The sequence below is a fragment of the Solanum lycopersicum genome, chromosome 2, assembly GCF_036512215.1.
Source record: "Solanum lycopersicum chromosome 2, SLM_r2.1".
Classification (NCBI taxonomy): Eukaryota; Viridiplantae; Streptophyta; class Magnoliopsida; order Solanales; family Solanaceae; genus Solanum; species Solanum lycopersicum.
The window spans coordinates 59,417,178-59,437,694 of NC_090801.1; the positions used below are offsets into that span (position 1 = coordinate 59,417,178).

Sequence of the window (20,517 nt, forward strand, 5' to 3'; positions counted from 1 at the left end):
ATTCATTTAATTTTAACTAACCCACATTTTATTTAATTCGCTCATTTGACATCTAATATATATATCTTTATGTATAACGATAAATTGTAATAGTGACAATATTTTATTTTTATCACGTTAAATAAATGAAAAGTGATGGCCAAGCAAAGTGGTGCAATGGACGAGACTGTTTTTTCCTTAATCAAATATCTCAAATTAAAATTTTTAATATGAAAAAATCCTTAATAGAAAGTGTTACCTTTCAAATAAATCCTTACGCAATATAAATTTAAATTTATTGATTCTTAATACGAGCATAGCCCAAAAAAAAAAAAAAAAAGGGTAGAAAAGAGTGATGGCTTGCTGTAAGGCCTTTTTCAGCTAATTGGGCTTTGTTCGGCTAATTTTGTGGGCTTTCAAATTTTACCAACGGAAATTAACGGCAAGTAAAGTTGTGAGTAAAAATCTAACGGTCCCCACCGGGTAGGTGGTCCAAGTCTGTCTATAATTACTCAACTACCCTCTCTCAGCAAATCTCCAAACACACATAGACAAACTCTCACCGTTCAAAATTCAAATTGAACGGATGAGATCTTTCTTATTCTTAGACCTTTACGTAAATTCCTCTACTTGGAAATTAACGCATCTATTTTAATTAGCAAATAAAGAAAGTCTATTTCTCTCTCTCTCACGCTTCCTGATCTTCGTTATTTTCAAATCTTCAAATCAGAGCAAACTCACAACACACTTTCTATAAACCCTAATTTCAGGTTCCAAATTACCTCAAATTTTTGGTTTTAATAACGAAAATACATCAATATTCGTGTTCTTTAGTTGATCTAGTTGCAGGAATTTTGAATTCTCCGTCGGAAAATGATCGTTAGAACATACGGCCGGCGGAGTAGAAGCATGTCTCGGAGCTACTCTGAATCAGGGTTAAATGATGAAGTTTCGGAACACACACTTTCTCAGGAGAATTCTCAAGATATTTACAGTTTTGGGTTTTCATCTCAAGACTCAGTTCACTGGTCGTCGAATTTCAATAATTCAGATCCATACGATGTCGGCTCATCTCAAGGGTGTCAAGAATTGTCGATTTTGCCGTCAAGGAAGGAGGATAGGGATTTGGGTTTTGAGGGTCATGATGGGGTTTTGTGGAAACCCAAGAAAGTAAAGATGTTTGATTGGGAGACTTATAGTTTGAATTCATCACAAGAATCGGATGAATTTTCGTTTTTACCCGATGGGGGGGAGTATGGTGGTCTTGGGAAATTTGATGGGGGATTACATGAACCAATGAAGGTGAAGAAGACTGGGAAGGGTAAGGAAAATGGGGTTTTGCAGAAGAAGAAGAAGAAGGTGAAGTCGAAGGAGCTGGGATTGCCTTCACTGGGGCCCACAGCGACTTTGATGGAGACTCAAGAATGTGGTGAGATGATGGAACATATGGATGAGGTGAATTTTGCGTTGGATGGTTTGAGGAAAGGGCAGCCTGCGAGAATCAGAAGGGCGAGTTTATTGTCATTGCTATCTATATGTGGAACAGCTCAGCAGCGTCGCCTTTTGCGGGCTCACGGGTAGTTGAAATTTGGCTTATGAACATTATTTAGACTTTAGAATTTAGATGAGTATACATATTCGTGTTTCGATAAACATAAATCTTGGTTTTTTGAAAGCTTTGATCACAGTGTTTCTGAAATTTCTTAGGTAATTTGTATACACATTTATAGGACATAAATACATAAATATATCCAGATACATGAATTTTGATAAGCTGACCCAAAAATAAAAGTACAAAAATCATCTTCAAGTCTTGGACAAATTGTTCGAGCAAGAAAATCAATAGGGATGGTACTATGGCATGGAAATATGGTTGGTGGTGATTCATATAGACGAACCCAACTTGTTTGGGACCAAGGCGTAGTTGTTGTTGTTGTTGTTGTTGGGGCATGGCACTAGGACAGGAAAGCTTGGCAGATCAGGGGTGGAGAATTCTCACTCGGTGGTGGAAGGATATGTCTATTTCTTAAATGTTGTGTGTGAGGTGTAATTGTCTTCTAGTTTAATGTTTCCCTGTTCTTCCTTTATTTTAGACAATTGTGAATTCCATTACTCATTATAAGCCGACTTCTCCACCCTTCTCCACTTAAATAATAGAGTTGGTGTACTAACCAGGATATGAACTCGTTATGTGCTCTTACCACACTTCCCACGATGAACTTCCTTTTTTGTTGAACAAGAAGTCAGAACCTTGGGAGATCCATATCCTTCCTTTTAACATCCTTAATTCTCACTGCTCATATATAATTGTTGATGTTGAATGTCACTAGTGTTTATTTAGTAGACTAAAACTTTAATTTTCTTCTCAAATGAGATATTAAACACATAAGAGAAGAAACAATATTAGTTGATTGCTATTTTTACAACATGACCTCTAGAAAACGTAATAAATTAATTGAAATTATGAAAGAAGTAACGAAATAAAAGTAAAACAGTACTAATGTGCAAAAAATAGAGAGAAATGTATTTTAACTGTACCTTATAAAAAAAATAGAGAGAAATGTATTTTAATGGGGTGGAATGGGGCAAGGTGCAGAGCGTTGGAGGGGAAGAGGGTAGCATATTGGTCTCTCTGCAATGCGCCATTATCTTCCCTATAAATGAATCTAGTTGAGCTGATTTATCATGTTCAATTGGATAAAATTTTAGCTTATAATTAAGCAATTCAATGACAACTTCAGAAGCTCCTTAGGTAACAATGTTATGCTCTGGAATTTAAGGTTTACTTCTGCCATCTTGGGTCAGAGTATGTAAGAGAAGTTGTAATAGCAGGCAACCCAAGAAGAAGTGGATATGCCCAGCAAATGATCGTTGGAATTTCATGAGTAATTTTGAAGCTGTTACAGCAAGTTGCTGATATTGCAAGAGAATGCAACATTAAAGCGACAATATGTCTTATCTTTATAATTAGCTTGTATCTAACATCAACCTTGTAGTTTTTTTTGGTAGTTCGTAAAATTAGGTTCACGTAAACCATCGCATGAAGATCTCTTTGGCTTGTCTATGGAGAGGATATCCAGCCTAGGTTCATTATGAAGCTTTTACATTTGTAATTGGCTCAATGATCCTATTGTCCCTGTGGTAGCATTATGAATAAATCAGTGAGCTTGGATATGCTCAGAAATTGCCAATTAAGCCATTTAATGGGTGTTCTATTTAATTTGATGTTTTAGTATGTATATCATCAAGTCTTGAAGTACGTGCGCACTAGTAGTTGAGATAAATAATACTTTACACCTTATAGCAGTCATTGGTAACCCATATGGGGATGTCTTTTTGTTTTTAAATTTAGACATTCCTGATGTCTAAATTTCTGATAATCACAATCCCAATTACTTTACCTGAACATATAATCTTTCGGCTAATCCTGAATGTGTATGATTTTCCTTGAATTCAGTGGCCTGATTGTTAGTTGTCAACCTTTATTCTCAATTGGTATAACTTGCCAAGATTTTGATTTCAGGATGGCAAAAACAATAATTGATACTGTTTTGGGACTCAGCTTTGATGACTCACCTAGCAACCTTGCTGCAGCAGGTCTATTCTACATTTTGACTAGTGATGTAAGTTGCTTCATCTCTCTAGCAGTGTAGCCTCTCATTTGGACGTTAGTACTAAGTTATTGCATCTTCTGCATGACTTATCAGATAGGCAAAGGTTTTTCCCTGGCTCTAGTTGAAACAGGGTGAGGCAACCCAATTAAGCAAGTGAGGAGGCTGAACCTATTCATTAAATTTGAAAGATTGGATGATTATGTTTGGTAGTTCTGAAGTCCTTATTCTGTCTTCTAGCTGCCTAGTTATGAGTAACCTTTGCGTATGTGTGATTGGAAATAATTTCTTCTCAGTTGACTAGTCAGTTCTACATCAGACCTACTCTTTTAACTTGTCTTATTAGAAATGAGAACCATGGAATTGAAGAACTTTTCCTTTCCTTCTTTTCTTTTTGGTGGATTGCAAACAATTAACTGTGGATGCTCCTTCATCAACTGATATAATATTGTACTTTTAACTATTTTAGAGTTCATATTACTTCTTCCTCCATGTTATTGTATCTGTATGCTAAAATTACTCTTTCATTGCTTAAATTATTGGTTTAAGTTATTTCTGTTACATGTATTGTCTATACTTGCAACTTTTTAATTAACACAATGTCATTTACTATCTTATCATCTATATAAGTAATCTGGGAACTTCTCCATTCCTTACGTTTTTGATCTTCCAATGTTTTTTAGGGAGGAGATGACCATCTTCTTGATTCACCCAGCTGCATTCGCTTTCTTATAAAATTGTTAAGACCAGTTGCTGCTCCTGCTTCCGTAGCAAAGGCTCCAACTATTGGGAGCAAACTTTTGGCGATGCGCTTAGATGCTGATGTGACTCAAGACTCTGTAAAAGGCCTAGATTCTACTTCGTCTTCAATAACCCGCAAGGTGCAGGAGGTTCTTATTTCTTGCAAGGAAATAAAGCCAGATGATGGAAATGGACATGACAGACCAGAATTAAACCCAAAATGGATTAGTTTACTGACAATGGCAAAAGCTTGCTTGTCGACAATCTCTATTGAAGGTTTGTGAGGCACTTAAATTGGTCCTTTGAGGGATAATATTTCTTTGTTTCAAATGTTTTTTCTTCTTCCTGCAGTGGAAAATTCAAAGCTATTTAATATATATTCATCCTTTAGGTTGGGTGGGTTGGTTGCAATTTTGCTTTTGTTATTGGAAGTTAATCTGAGTAGCTTGTTATTCTTTTAACTTCTTGAGATTGCTTTTTGATTGCTACCTGTCTCCTACTAAGAGGTAAAAGTCAGAAAATAGAAGAGCTAAGTAGCTCTGTGTTTGCTTTTATATTGTATTTACGACTTATACAATGGTTTCCTGGTTATTTCCTTAATCTACATTTGTGTTATTTAGTGGCTGTTTCTTTCAAAACTGCAGATCTGACTCTTTTTCTGATTCTGGAAATTTTATCATATTATGTTCTAGAATCTTTTAGTGTGGTACTCTGATACCCATTTCTTCTGCCTGTGTTTCTTATAGTGGCTTACAATTGAATCATTTTTAAGAGATCATATGGAACTCAAGCTACCTTGACAGTGATTGATCTGTATTTCACCATTTTTGCATAGTATAACATAGTTTTCTTTTTCTTCTTTCTGTCTGTATTCACTCAGATACTTCTGGTACTGTGCGGAGAAGTAAGGACAACTTCAAAGAAAAGCTGAGAGAGCTTGGAGGACTTGATGCGGTCTTTGACGTGGCAAGAAGTTGTCATTCTGTTTTGGAGGTGTGAGCCTGTATGCTATTTTCTGTGTTGTTGCCAGAGACGAGTCTCATAAATTTGTGACATGTGAAGAACCAACAATATGCTCTATGTTCCTCTTATATTTAAGCTCTGAGTTGGAGTGGTAACATGACCATTTTGGATTGAAAGAACATGATCACTTGTGCTCCCTATCACCCTCTTCATATCCTTTGTTTTTGTCCAGAAGGTTTTAGATTGTGATTATAATTATATATATGCATGTCGAAGAGAATTTTGTATGGATTTGACGTTCATCTAGATCTTTTGGTGTACAAATTCTATCTGTGACTTCAAGGTTGTTATTTGAGTTATCCGTTTTTCGCCTTAACTCATGCTGTAATCAATAATCGGAAATTTAGATGGGTATTTTGATGTAATCTGCCCTGACATCATTTTCTCTGCAGGGTTGGTCAAAGAAAAGTTCACAGTCTATCGTAGATTCTAAAGATAATACGGCCATAGAAAGTCTGGTGCTACTCTTAAAATGTTTGAAGATCATGGAAAATGCAACCTTTCTTAGTACGGACAATCAGGTAACATGAATATACCTTCCTGTAGTAGACTGCCTTTCTGTACCCTTGAATTCCTGGATGTTGAGTTCACTACCTGTTTTGTTTCAGAATCACTTGCTTCAAATGAAAGGAAAATTTGATAGTCTGAACTCCCCAAGGTCTTTTACAAAGCTAATCTTAAGTGTGATCAAGATTCTCTCCGGTACTCCTGCCTCCTATCTTTTCATCCCAAATAAAAAAATTGACTCTACATTTTTGTTTTCCCTTAATCATTAACATATTGCATTTCTTTTGTCCCTTGGCTTATGATGCTTCCTGTCTGTCTGACTTGTTTGAATTTGTAGGGGCTTACCTGTGCAGAACTTCTTTTGGAAGTTCCAATGATGGAAAAGTCTGTGACCTTTCTGATGGAACTGCTCGTGCTTTAGAATTACGTTCACTATCAGATAAGAACGGTAAGCTGTTAATTTTTTCTTTCGGTGAATAGTTAAACTACTTGACAACAAGGCTGTTTCTATTTCATATCCATAAAAGAAATGTAGTAGGTAGGATTTTTTTTTTGGGTGGGAGGTGGGAATTAGTTAATTGAGTTGTTGAGGGTTGGAAGAATGGTTTAATTGATTTACACTTATCCTGGATAAACTTGTTCCCTTATCAATGTACCACTGCGTGTGAATCAATTTTGTGCTGATTGTAGCTTGCAAGGTCAAGAAAAAAGTCATGGTGTTGCTCTCAGAAGCTCAAAGTTCTAGTGACACAGAAATAGCCTCCCCACATCCTTCCCTCTTCTCTGGATTCTCTCACCCATGAACTGTGGTGTGTTAAATTAGAAACAACTTAAGTAAGAATAGGGTTTAGAGTTTGTGGTTCGTTGGCCCAATTTTGTGTCTCTTGATAGTTTAAAGATGCACCTTTGTTAGGGATGGAATTCATTTACAGAGTAGACTCTATTGTGAAAGTCAATTAAAGTTTATCAGGAGGATTCAGAATTTGTCTTTCTAACCGGGAAAAAAATATTGAAACATGAAATATCACCTTCAATACTGTTCATAGACAGCTTTAAACACTAACAGTAGGCATATCAATCTAACTCTTTAACTTTGTCACCTGTTCTTAAAGCAATTTAGTGCTAGCATTTGGCATTTAGGCAAGGAAAAGCTTGATTTAATAGTGAGTGTCCCTGTACCCCATGGCCATGAAAGTTTTTCTTCAGAGTGAAGGGGTCTCATAAAAATCTTTTCTTCCGTTGGATAAACATAAAAAACTATCCAATTTGAATTCTAGACTTTCTGGAATATGGTGGAAGGGCTACCAATCAAACAGAAAATTCCAGTTTGAATTTTTTATTAGCTAATGATACCTTAATTAGCTTTAGATGTTGAATACTTTCTCTTTTGTACTTCTAGATGGAAGCTGTCAGATTTTGTGCATTGATTCCTCTACGACATGCTATACAAGTGAAGGTTCCTGTTCCCAGAAGAACTTGGGTGAAACTCAAACTGATCAGATTGGTTCATCCATATCTAGTTTAGAATTCGCTAGCACCTCCACGAGTGATTCTTGGCAGCTTAAATTGAGGATTGAATCTTCCAAATCTGGGTCATGTAGTGGAACCTCTGAGGACTTCAGTTTTGGGGTCAACAAGAATTCATCAAAAGTGAATTTTTTGATTGGTGATAATCAAAGAATTAATGGAGACAAGAGACTTGAACTTATGGAAGAGAGTCAAGATCCTTTTGCTTTTGATGATGATTTTGGACCTTCACGATGGGATTTAATGTCTACTAAGCAAAAGGTGCCGGAAACTCAAATTAGGCAGACATCACTTTTTGAACGTGATGATGAATACCTATCTCTTATTGTGCCAAGCCAGCAAGAGTCTAGTTGCCAGGAGAACAAACCACAGTCAAGTAGCAAGGAGAACAATCAATCTGGTCAGACCTCTTGTTCTTCTGTTGCAGATGACGAAATGTCGACCCTTCTGGCAGATTGCCTTCTCACAGCTGTTAAGGTGATTTTTCTCACTTAATGTTAATAGTTTCTGTATGTTATAAGGCCATTTATGGTTCTTCTGGTTGTTGATTATGCTATTATTAAGCATGGCAGGCCATTTATCCGTTCTCCATGGTTCTGATAGTTGATTAAGAAACACATTGCTTTATGTTGGAATGATATAGTTGTACAAGTCAATGTTTTATATTGCTCAAACTTCTGTGCTATCTCTTGACATGCTAGTCTCTTAATACATATTCAATCAAATGACAGGTTCTGATGAACTTGACGAATGACAACCCTGTTGGCTGTCAGCAAATTGCTGCCGGTGGTGGACTAGAAGCTTTATCTGCTTTGATCGCCAGCCATTTTCCGTCCTTCAGCTTGCATTTGGATCGTAATGGGTTATCAAAATCAAGCGTTGGATCTGATAGTGATGGCCATCTCAATGATCAAGAGCTAGATTTTCTTGTTGCTATTTTGGGTTTGCTGGTCAATTTGGTAGAGAAGGATGGCTGCAACAGGTGAATATTTCCTTTTGATTTATACTTCAAGTTGTACACTGCAGGCTTTACATGATCGACTTTTGCGACTATTTACTTATCGCTGTATTTTGGATTTCTTTCCTAGCAGTTATTGAGCATTGAGAAAGTGACTGATAATTTGTTTGGGGAGTTGTTTGTAGTTTCTTCTTGATTATTTGATGCTTGCATATCCTTCCTTATTTGGTACCCATCATGGAATTCTTTCTGTCATGTGGATCATTTTTTGGATTGGGGCATGCTTATTGTTAGTCATGACAGATGCTACCTTGTATTCCTCTCTTGGTCTAAAGATCATGTTGTTTTTCTTATAAAGATGTTGATCTCAATCTCCCAACAGAACGCATTTAACTAGTTTTTAGGTCTATAAATAAATTTTTTTCTGAAGGAAAAATGGTTTCCAAATTCTTAGAAAAATACTAGGAATATTCCATATAGCAGTAATCCATGCATTCCAATTTAACTGTTTCCTATTAAATGGATGTGTTGTGGTAGGCTTTGAAGTTGGCAGAATATAAAATATTTGCGACCCTATGCTAGAGCAGGTCGTTAAGATATAAACTTCTCTTCATATAGAAATTGTTCCTACTCCCACCTTATATTTTTGCTGGACATGAAATCAAAAAGTATTTAATGGTGTGTAGGAGGGGGTCTAGAAACAAGTCTTGTAGGATTCACATTCTGAAACAAACAGCAGTTTTTTTTTTGCTTTCGTGTGCAAAAAATGCTCTTTCTTTTTGGCCTCGAAAAATTTATTTTCACGTGAATTTGTGATGCCATCTTTTGTAAAAATATGGACAACAGTCTTTGAGCATAATGACTATTTAAATGAATTAAGTGTACAGGTTATGCGCACATAGTGCCCCTATGAAGAATTGCACCTTATATACTGAAGACAACTGACATCTTTCAAATCTCCTTTTGGTAACTTATAAGCTTGTGTCATAGTGTCTCTGTTGCTAAAATTTCACGGAACCTCGTTTATTCTATTAAGGACTTAGTGAAATCTTGAAACAAGTAATATTTTCTCAGCATGGCTAGTTCAAAACGAGTATATATGCTGTTGAAAAGTGCAGAAAATCGATCTTCCCCAACAGATCATGCAGCAAATATTATCTGCTAACTGAGAGATGCGTCTTTGTTAAATTTTTCCATGCGTGATGATTACTCATTAGTTTTAAAAATTCATCACTTAAGCAAAGAAATCAAATTTAAAACAAAGAAGTACATCCTGGATTCATTAATTCAATCATTTAACATTGTCATTTAATAGTAGTTTGCTCATACTGGTATGCAGTTTCTTTTGCTGAGAATGAATTGTCGTTGTGATTTTCAGGTCTCACATTTTCACTTGCAGATGATAAAACACTGATAAACATTTTCACTCATTCTGCTAATGGCAGGTCTAGACTTGCAGCTGCTAGTATTTCATTGCCTGGATCAGAAGGTTTGTTTAAGGGGGAGACTCAGACAGATGTTATCCCTCTGCTATGTGCAATCTTTCTGGAAAATCAAGGGGCTGGAGAGGCTGCTGGGGAAGGAAAATGTTTGCAATGGGTATGCAAGATTGCTTTATCCAATTTTTCGTCTAAATCTCTAGTCCTTTTCTGATTTGCATGACTATTTTTATTTTGTGTGGTCCCGATTCTGGAATCTTTGGTTTTTTCCATACTGTTCTCTGTTTATTCTCCATATGATTCACAGAGAAGTCAACCACCTAGTGGTGAATCTAGAAGGCAATTCAAAATCTGATTCCTTGAGCTTGCTTTATCAAATTGATTAAGTATACTGAATGTTCATTAAAGTGTTCTCCATTTTCCAAATCTGCTTAGTGATGCCAGTTTTTGATTGTCAAATTCAACTTGCTTATATCACTAGAATTTTAGCTTCATGGCTCTTAACGGGACAGTGAGTTTAGCCGGATATAAAATCCACTTGGGATGGGGGGGGGGGGGGTAGGGGCAAGAGAGAGATTTCAGTTGATTGAGCATGAAGCACGGTTAAACTAGTCTTATCATATACTACCAGTTTGCTAGATTACTTTGAGCTTTGACCATGTGGCTACTAAATTGAATGTGGTTGTCTTGTACAGGATGATGAAGATGCTGTACTACAGGGGGAGAAAGAAGCTGAAAAAATGATTATTGAAGCATATTCAGCTCTCCTTCTTGCCTTCCTTTCAACTGAGAGGTTAGTTATGTCTTACAAAATTACTTTTTCTGTCTGTTATCTCTCACTCAAATGGTCTCTTATGTTCTTAATCTTTCTTTGAACCAGCAAGAGCATACGGCAGGCAATCGCTGGTTACTTACCAGATCATAAATTGTCCATTCTTGTACCTGTGCTGGAGAGATTTGTGGTATGTGATCTTGTGTGGTTCTTCTTTGAGTTGATCAAGCATGACAGTAGAAATTGTATAATTTAGTCCCAACTTCTACAATTTGCATCCAATATTTCAATGTTCTCTCATCAGCCATCGTCAGGAATGTCTCATTAGGGTCCTAGTCTCCTAGGCTTGGACGTAAATCTACAAGAAAAACTTCAGTATTGACGTTGCTTTCCTAGTGATTTTTATATGTATATATGTTAATTTGTGTTCTTCATCCAGGAATTCCACATGACACTGAACATGATATCGCCAGAGACTCATTCAACAGTGCTTGAAGTTATAGAATCTTGTAGGGTTAGGTGAGACTCTATTGTTTCCTTTTCCTTCCGTGTCTTTTCCTCGAAGATGGTAACAATGAGACTTTGTACAGCATAAACTACCTTTCCCTACAGCATTGGTGCATTAGAAATCCTATCTCAGGATTTGTGTGTCATGGCCTTTGTTTGTCTATGGTTTCCCTGGTCTTTATAGAAATATATTCTTCCCCCTATTTTCCAGCCAATTGTTTCACCATGTTTTGGTGTGGGCTGAGATACTTGTACATGAAGAAAGATTATGAATATGTATCACGGTTGTAATTTGTAGTAATTTTTTAGTGATGGTTTCTTTCTCTCTGGCAGCTTGTTATGTACTTTCTATCTCTTCTTTTTTGTTAATTCCGAATTTCGTTAGGAGAGTGGAAAAAAAACTAAAAGTTTCTTTTGCTGCTTTACCATGTTTGTTTAACAGTGAAGAAATAATAGTCCTTCGATTATCTATCCCACCATTTAAACCCTAGCTAGTGATGGATAAGTTATACCATATATATGGTGGGATAACTTTGTTTCCGACCAAACGTCCATTCTAAGTTTGAATCATTATATTGACTCTTCCTTTAAAAAAATAATAGCACTGGGGGATGACGGAACTTGGGATGAGGTAATGAACTTTTACTAATTAACAAGCATAAAAAATACGAGGTAGAGAAAATTAGATATTTTATGATCATCATAGAGTTTATAATGCACTCTATGATAATACTACAAATGAGAATGTTTAAGTAATGTAAAAATGTAAAATCTAAGAATAAAGCTAGGTTATAAACCTCGACTTCATTTTATGTATGGAAGAATTAAAAGAGATGGATTGCCCTTGTAAAGAAACTTGAAGTATTTTCTTTTTGTCTTCTTCATCAAATGTGATCAACAAAACTTGATAGTTAATCACTTCTTTTTGGATCGTGTTGTTATTGAAACAGTCATATGATTTTGCTTTGTTAGTCGCATTGTCTTCTTTTTGTTTTTGTTGATTCACGGGTTGAATAGCGGAATGAACAAAGAAATTGGGATTGAAAGAGTAAATACTCATCCTTACTTGCAGGATTAAGTTTTGCTCTCTAAAAGGGAATTCGAATAAAAGTTGAATAAATCTCTACTTTTAAGGTAATCAGTTAACATTCATAATATAACATAGCAAAGAAAGAGAGATGGAACAAAGCTTTCATAACATGGTAATTTCACCTTTCAGTGCCTTGCTTTTTATAGGAATTGCAGGGTCACTGCAGCAAAATATTACATGTAAAACACAACTAGGACTTACTGAACGAAAATTGAAACAACAACTTATTTGAACTTCTATTCCTTAGTAGATAGAGCAACAACAACAATAACAACGCCTTATTGGAGCTTCTGTTCTTAGTAGACGGAGCAGCAACAACAATGAGGACTTACTGAACCTTACTATTTTTGGTAAGAAATTCGAGCACGAGTTGATTAACCTCGTCAGGTAGTTGTTCTTGAACAAAATGGTTTCCTTCTGGCAAGTTAACTATCTGCAGATTAGGGACTAAACTTTTGAGGACTCCACTACTAATGTAATCTTCGATGCCTGGAAATTTGAGGAAATAATCTTTCTCTCCCTTAATATACAGTGCTTGAACGTGAACGGTTGGATCTGTTATGTTGACTTGTTCATGCAGTGACCTATTGCAAGATGAAATTCATAAACAACTAAGAAAAGGAAGAGGTTCAGTATTAATCAACAAGCAAAAGAAATCCTATAATTTCTTTTTCTTTTATAATGGTTGTTCGAGTCAGCTTGCAAACACCTCGACTATTTTACAAAGTTGATGCATTTTCTCATAAACTCTCATGTGCAATTCCTATAAGGCTATATCTTGAATTTGCTTGTACTTTCATGAATGCTAGTACAGTAGAGTTGGACCGATTAACCACCGAGTTCTAAAGGTGCACCATTCTCCCTCCAATATTTGTCGGTTATCAAAAAAAGAAAGTCTGCATCTCCAGACCAGGGCTGTGAATGACTACCACAATGATGTTGGTATAGTGTATGAGAGTGAGATAAGAGGGTAGTGAATGGGGAAATTCCGGTTCAAATAAAACCTATATTGTTAGGGCCCCTCCTATTTAAAAACGTTGTTGCACCAGTGTCAGATCCTCTAAAGATACACAGGTTTTGGAGGATCCGACACATAACCAACAGTATTTTTGAAGACTCTAAGCAAGATAGAATAAACATACAGTAGATGTTAGTGCATGATACCTATAGGGAACCTGCAATGCAGTTCGGAATCCAGATTTTTCGTACAAAGCTCCATACGCAGCCAGGTCTTCCTCGGAGAACCAAGGGGGCAGAGGAGTTGAAGGTTGCACAATGTCCATGATTTCCTGATCTTCATTGGCTATTGGTAATTCACTTCTGGAGAAAAGAATGTATACATTCCTCACTACTGTTTTGGCGTCAAGACGACCAAAATCAGCTTCAGCTCTCCCAGGTATCTGCAAACAATTAAAATGTATACCTATGTAAAATTGACCAAGAGAGAGCTCTATTAATGATACGAAAGCAAATTAGAGATCAAAAACATATTAACATACCCCAAATCTCGAAATATAGAATCCTTCAGGGAGGCCTTTTTTAAACTCAAGAGGTTTTGGAGGCAAAAATGGCACCCCCATAACAATAAATCCAGAGACTCTCTCCTTGTGGAGAATGGAAAAATACGAAATGACAAAAGATCCAAAGTCTTTACCAACGAGAAAAACCTACATTATTGAGCAGACACAGAGATGAAATAGGAACAAAGATATAATTAAACTTAATAAAAACTAAAATTTCTATCCAGCAAACTTTATATGGTGGAGCTATAAAGAATTATGATTTCACCAAACACTAATCTAAGAAGATTAAAAGTACCTTAGAGATATTAAGAGCATCAAGAAGTGCAAGGAGGTCACTGACAAGATCGAGGAATGTGGTTTTCTCGGGTTGGGTTGGTTGATCCGATAACCCATATCCTCTGTAATCGGGTGCAATAGCTCTGTAACCCGCTTTAGCTACAGCTTTCATCTGGTACCTCCAAGAATACCAAATTTCAGGGAATCCATGTAAGAACACCACAACTGGAGAAAACCCACTTCCAATTTCAGCTATATGGAGCTTTAGACCATTCACTTCAATGTATTTGTGCTCTATTTCTTCCATTTTTTGCTTTATTTGTAAGAAGATTGATCAAGTTTGTATGGGATTTTATAATAACTTTAGTAGAGTGACTTCATATAATAGTCTTTTCTTTAATTGTTTAATTTTTGCCGGCCAAATTTCATTAGATGTTAGGTGGAACGGCTATTAAATGACACTGAATTAATAAATAAACAAGTTAATGAGTAGATCCACACTAATATAAGCTGAAATAGATTAAAAAGTGAGTTGTAATTTGATTCACTCAATTCCTTGTATGGCTATAGATAGAATATTTAGCACCTAACGATAGTTACTACTCGTTATTACTATATATAATATATCAAATAAAATTATCATTTTCAAAATGGAAAAATTATGTTAGTGTTAAATTTGACAAGATTCAAAAAATAGATTAATGAGAAGATATGTTAGTTAGGAGGATAATTCTTCATTGATAAAAAAGTCAAGATAACATCTTTTGTAGGTAAAATTTAGATAAACCATAAATTAATTTCACAAGGTAAATCTTGACATATTGTGATGTCATGGATGACATCAATAGGAAGAATTCACTCCTATAAATAGGTAGCTCTTAATTCATTTGTTACACACCTCTCATTTGCTTTCTCATCTCCTAAGACATTTGTTCTTCTTGCTCTCTTGTAGTATTTCACTGTACTATTTCGGAGTGAAATAAATTTTAGTTGGTTGTGTTCGAGAAGTAGGCAAAAGAAATCGTACCTCGTTAATTTTTGATGTTCTTTTTATTGTTGTCTAACTTACTATTTATTAGCTACCTTTAGATATAGTAATTGTGATTCCATCACTCTCTCTATATTCGACTTTCACAACAATTAGGACTTATAAAATAAGTTGCGCTGATAAATAAGCGGATTAATTCATCATTCCAAACTTAAACTGTTTTTTTGTGGGCTAGTTTTTTATGATATGTATGACATGATGTTTTTGAATTTATCATATATCTGTGATCTTCTTTGACCAAGTCATGTCTAAGAAAATCCTAACTAGAATCTTATAAGTATGAGTTCAAAATCATGTCTTTGGATTTAAATCCACAGAGGGCCTAAATGGCTAAATAGTTGGACCACAATGATATTTAAATCATAGATGTTGTATAAATTTCAACCTTGCGCGCCCATAATTTTAAGTAAAAAATGGATTGATCACTCAAACTTCATATACAAATGCAACAAACCAAAGACATCTTTTGGATTTAAATCCACGATGGTCTAAATGGCTTAAATAGTTGGAACACAATGATTTTTTAAATCATAGAAGTTGTATAAATTTCAACGAAAGAGATATTTAGACAACCCATAATTTTAATAAAAGATGGACTGATCATTCACACTTCATAGACAAATGCAACAAACCAAACCGTTGAAAACTCTTTAACAAAGCCTTACTGATGACTTTCAAGATTGGCTATTAAGAATGACTATAGTTTTATATAAGCTTAAAAAGTTTTACACAAACTTAAGATAATGTTGCAATTACCTAGAGCCATAATGCAAATAGATTCACTAAAATCCTAGTGTATTCAATTACTAAAGCTAAAAAAGGCTAGTTTCTTGTTTATGCTCTACTCAAGTAGTCTAATACATAACCGTCCTACTTTATATACATCAGTTTGCAATTAGCCAATTTAAGTTTCCTGGATAGCGCGTCGTCATTCCTTGAATCGTAAAACATTTCATAATAAACTTATTTATTATTCTCTTCGTTTCAAAAAGAACGATAACAATTGAGGAATCAATCAATTTCCTTTTTTGGCTTTTAAGTTTCAAAAAGATTAACTGCAATTTTATTTTATACAACTACTTCTCCCGTCAGTAATTTCAAAAGAAATTTCTATCTTATTCTAAAAGTAATACAAAATGGCAGCTGAACCCAAAATTAGATGCTAACTATCAATTTCGATCTACAGCTTCTTTTGTAATAATAACCATGGTGTATGGACTACTTTAGCATCTCAACTAATTTCACGAGTACATGCTACGATAACACATCGGACTAATCCCAAGAGTACCCATTTTTGCCTCAACTGAGATTTAACCCGACCCGATCCGGAAAAAAATGAACTGATATAGTATCTTTTATGCAAACTATCAAAAAAAGAAAAGTTCATTGTCCTCTTTGCAAATATTACAAAAAGAAAATGGTGGAGATTTGATGCATTATGTGAAAGTTGAAAACAAATAGGTCATATTACATAAGTAGGCAAATTTAAAGACACTCGAGATAAATCACAAAACACTATTAGTAAAAGAAGAATGTGAGGATGTATTTTATTAATTGCCACAACAAAAGCAAGAAGAAGATATTTTTCAATATAAGTGTTGAAACTCAAGTTAAATACAACAACTTGAATTTAACTTGAGTTTTAGGGGAGGTTGAAATTTGGTAAGATTTTTATACTTTTTTTTTTAGTTTAAAAATATTCTATAGTATTTAATTTACTTTTAAGTCTATGATTTATATTAATTACAAAACAATTAGTTTTCTTTTAAGTTAAGTATGTAGAAGAAAAATAATAATTTGATTTTTCTTTAATTATTTAAAAATAGTGATATACACCCCATAGAATTGACTTTGTGTAATAACAACACAGAATCATAACAAAATCAATTATGAAATTTACAGGTTGATTAAAATGTACTTTCATAAATCGTTCAAGTAGTCACAAATATATCTATTTATCTAAAAGCACAAAATCAATATTTCGTGAATAATAAAACAAAAAATAATGACTACGCAATCATTTAGAAATAAATTCAAGCAAACATCATATACAATCATCATAAAAAATTATTATCTATTTCCTAAATTTGATTGGATGAAATAGAAATTCATAAACAATGAGCGAACGAATTTACTGCTCGAGTTCACCGTTAAATTGGTATAACATCACATGAGAAATCATCATCATAAAATATTCGAGAAGAAAATATAAAGAGAAAATCAAGTAATAAAAATCACTAATGAGTAGTGACTTATATATATTGATTTAACATATCATAAAAATGAAAAAAATATTAAATTGTGTATTTTTCTATTTTTATTTTAATCTAAAAACTCCTCCAATCTCTATTTAAGGACGTTCAGACTTAAATTCTTCAAAATCTTTCATCTTCTATTTTTCTTCATTTCAATCACAAAGAATGTCATCTAAATCAAAAGTTAGAGTTTCGATTTATTGGAATGGCAAAATTATATATGACAAAAATATCATTTATTATAATTGTCCTATCAAACAAAATGTTAAATATTCAATTAACGTTCAATACCATAGATTTTCTTTCGTCAATTTATAAAAAAATGGATAATAAATAGTACTGATTATAATTTGATTATGATCGAAAAATATCCTACTAGATTTTTTTATCACAAGGACAAGTAAATTTTGGAGAGTGGATAATGTATAATGACGAATCATTGATCGACTTTTTGAGGGTTTCAAATGACTATATAAATCAAATCAAGTTAACAGTTTTTGAAATCTATGCTAGTAAGGAGTCTAAGACTAGTCAACAACGTTCTTCCTTATCGATCAAAGTTCATCTTCGATTAGAAAATTGTAATTGCCCTAATGGATTTTTGATAACTCAATCTAGTGATTTTTCTAACATAAACCAATGAGCTATTATCAAAATATTTTTATCGATCGACATGATTTTGATTTGATCGAAACTATCAAAGAAAGCGACTAATAATGCTTAACAATTATACTTTGATTAATTTTTGTTGATTTTGTCTATTATTATTAATTTATATGATTTGTTATTATTATATAGTTGGTAGTTGTTTGCTTGAGGAATACTGCTCAAAGTAATGGATAAGATAACTATTTTGGTTATTCCTCATACTTTGCAATGACGGGAAATATTGGTGCATCCTTAAACTTTCATGTCTCGCCTACTTTTGAAGCAAATGAATATTATCGTTATAATCAACTCTTGATTTTTATTTTTTTTAAGCAAGTATATTGTTTGAGACAAATATTTATACTTTTTACACATATAGGGAAATATCATACAAGATGAGCCTATTGATCTTGTAAATATTGATGATCCTGACTTTCCAAATTATTGCTACGTTCAGTCATTGGTAGTAATAATTTGCGTATTGTTGAGATATCAAGAGATAATGTTTCATTTGAGCATCATCTAGTGATGATGATTTTTTACACTCAATCGATCGTCAGGACCAATGCGCATGAGTCTGTTTAATGATGAAGAATCTTTTCCGCTCTAAACTCAACAGTTCGTAATCACTTCATCCAATATATATATATATATAGGCCTGAAGTTCATTCTCATGAAAATTTCTTTTCTTATCCTATCATCTTTCAGATGGTAAAGATATCTTGTGTGATACGTACAATGAATATATGTCACAACATATTTGACGTGAATCACAAAACTTCATGAATAGTGCTATTTTTATTGAAAAGACATGTTGTTCAATTTAAAGAAGCAAATGCAAAAAGTAGTTAAGTTTGTACATTAAAAGATAGCGATAGTGTACTCTGTTATTCAAATATAGCAGACATATATGCATCATAGCTGTGGTGATAATAAGCACATTATAAATACATCACGAGGAATATGTCAATGGGGTAAACAATAATCATACCACATTCCGTGTCCTCATGCAATAAAGGAATTTGTCCAAATTAAGTATCAAAGAATGGGAGCAAATGACACCGGAATTCAACATACATAGCTAAAAAATACTTACTCCGAAAAGATCAGACCACTTAATCTGAAGCGTATAGGCCCGATAGTTTTTTTTTTATGATAGCAAATAAAAAATATGTACAAAAAATGAGCGTAAATAAACCACTCGTATACATAATAAAATGGATGTTTCAAAAAGTACACTCGCTCGCAAATGCTCAACGTACAAACAAATAGTATATGATAGGCGAAATTGTCCTTCAAGAGCTTGAAACGCCTCAGATGATGATAATAGCAAAAGAAAGATGTTTTAATTGTGCTTTTTTTTCTCCTTTTAAATATCTCCCTCATCTTTTCTCTGATTTTTTATGTTAAATTCTCTTCGACTCGCATTTATTCTTGATGATTGATGAATTCAAAATCCATTTGCAAATCTTAAATTTCTACTCATTAATTGCCTCGCATTTATTCTCGATGATTGATGAATTCAAAATCCATTTGCAAATCTTAAATTTCTACTCATTAATTGCTACATCACTCATTAAAAGAAAGAATTTTCTTTTTTGAAATTATGGCAGTACAGAATTTGCATGAGGTTCTAAAAGAAATCAAAAACCATTTTACAATGCTAAATGCTAATAATAGTTTTCAGCCCAAAATACTTAATTTTTATCCTCGTAAAACTTAATTACTCCTTGCAAATCAATAAAATTGAAAAGACAATTTAATCAAACCCATCATCTAAATTTTATATATACTTTCCTTTTCTTCTCACATAAATTAAGAAAATCCCCTTTGTGTTTGTTGGAAAAATGATTTTGTATCCAAAAAAGAAAGACATAACCAGAAAAGAAAAAAAAAATCAATTTGATCCTTGTGAAGTTGCATCATCTTACTTTTATACTAAATAAGTTTCAAACATGTCAACAAAATAATTTAAACTCTATATTCACAGTGTTGATGTACTGCTCAAATTCAATAGTTAGTCAAGTTTGACATTTACACATGTTCATTCATGATTCATTTTGATGATACAATTTTGAAAAATTAAGAAAATAATTTTTGGTGTTCTAGTCATCCTCAAAAGTTTTCTCTTATGAATTATTCTTTTATCTATTTTTTCAAAAGTTTGAACTTTTTTTAGACACTAACAACATGTATTATTACTACTTTTTTTAAATAATACTTACATTGAAAAATGTGAAAGTATATATATGATTATAATATAGCAAAATGTTTTGAATTCTTAATTCCATTACATGAGTTTTTTCTAAATAATAATAATAATAATATTTTTGGTCAGTCTAACATGTACATAAAAATAATTCACCTACTACGAATTCATATTTTATATAATTTTGCGCAAACTATGAATGTGAAATCCTATTTTATTATAAATACTTAATATCTTAAGCTTAATTTATTATAAACATAGAATAAAGAAAACTACTCCAAGCTTTATTGTAAACGCTGATTCCTAAAAATTATTCTCACAATACAAGAAGCTTTACATATTGACAAAAATTAATTTTGAAATATGTATATAGAGAGATAAAGAAATTACTATTAGCCAGCAAT

The 20,517-nt window shown here is 33.6% G+C and overlaps 2 protein-coding genes across 2 annotated transcripts; one reads left to right on the forward strand and one right to left on the reverse strand.

Annotated features, from left to right (window-relative positions):
- Positions 1-618: 618 nt before the first annotated feature.
- LOC101266688 (wings apart-like protein 2) lies at positions 619-11,396 on the forward strand. The gene is made up of 13 exons (XM_004232797.5): positions 619-1,556; positions 3,503-3,602; positions 4,274-4,607; positions 5,212-5,324; positions 5,747-5,875; positions 5,963-6,056; positions 6,199-6,309; positions 7,261-7,865; positions 8,120-8,370; positions 9,792-9,945; positions 10,481-10,578; positions 10,666-10,747; positions 10,997-11,396. Exons 1-13 carry the CDS (start codon positions 853-855, stop codon positions 11,078-11,080), a joined length of 2,859 nt encoding a protein of 952 aa, XP_004232845.1. The 5' UTR covers positions 619-852; the 3' UTR covers positions 11,081-11,396.
- An 843-nt stretch (positions 11,397-12,239) lies between these two features.
- LOC101265883 (uncharacterized) lies at positions 12,240-14,463 on the reverse strand. Its single transcript, XM_004232794.5, has 4 exons — positions 13,973-14,463; positions 13,654-13,821; positions 13,319-13,554; positions 12,240-12,738 (listed from the first exon to the last, which is right to left on the reverse strand). Exons 1-4 carry the CDS (start codon positions 14,258-14,260, stop codon positions 12,483-12,485), a joined length of 948 nt encoding a protein of 315 aa, XP_004232842.1. The 5' UTR covers positions 14,261-14,463; the 3' UTR covers positions 12,240-12,482.
- Positions 14,464-20,517: the final 6,054 nt, after the last annotated feature.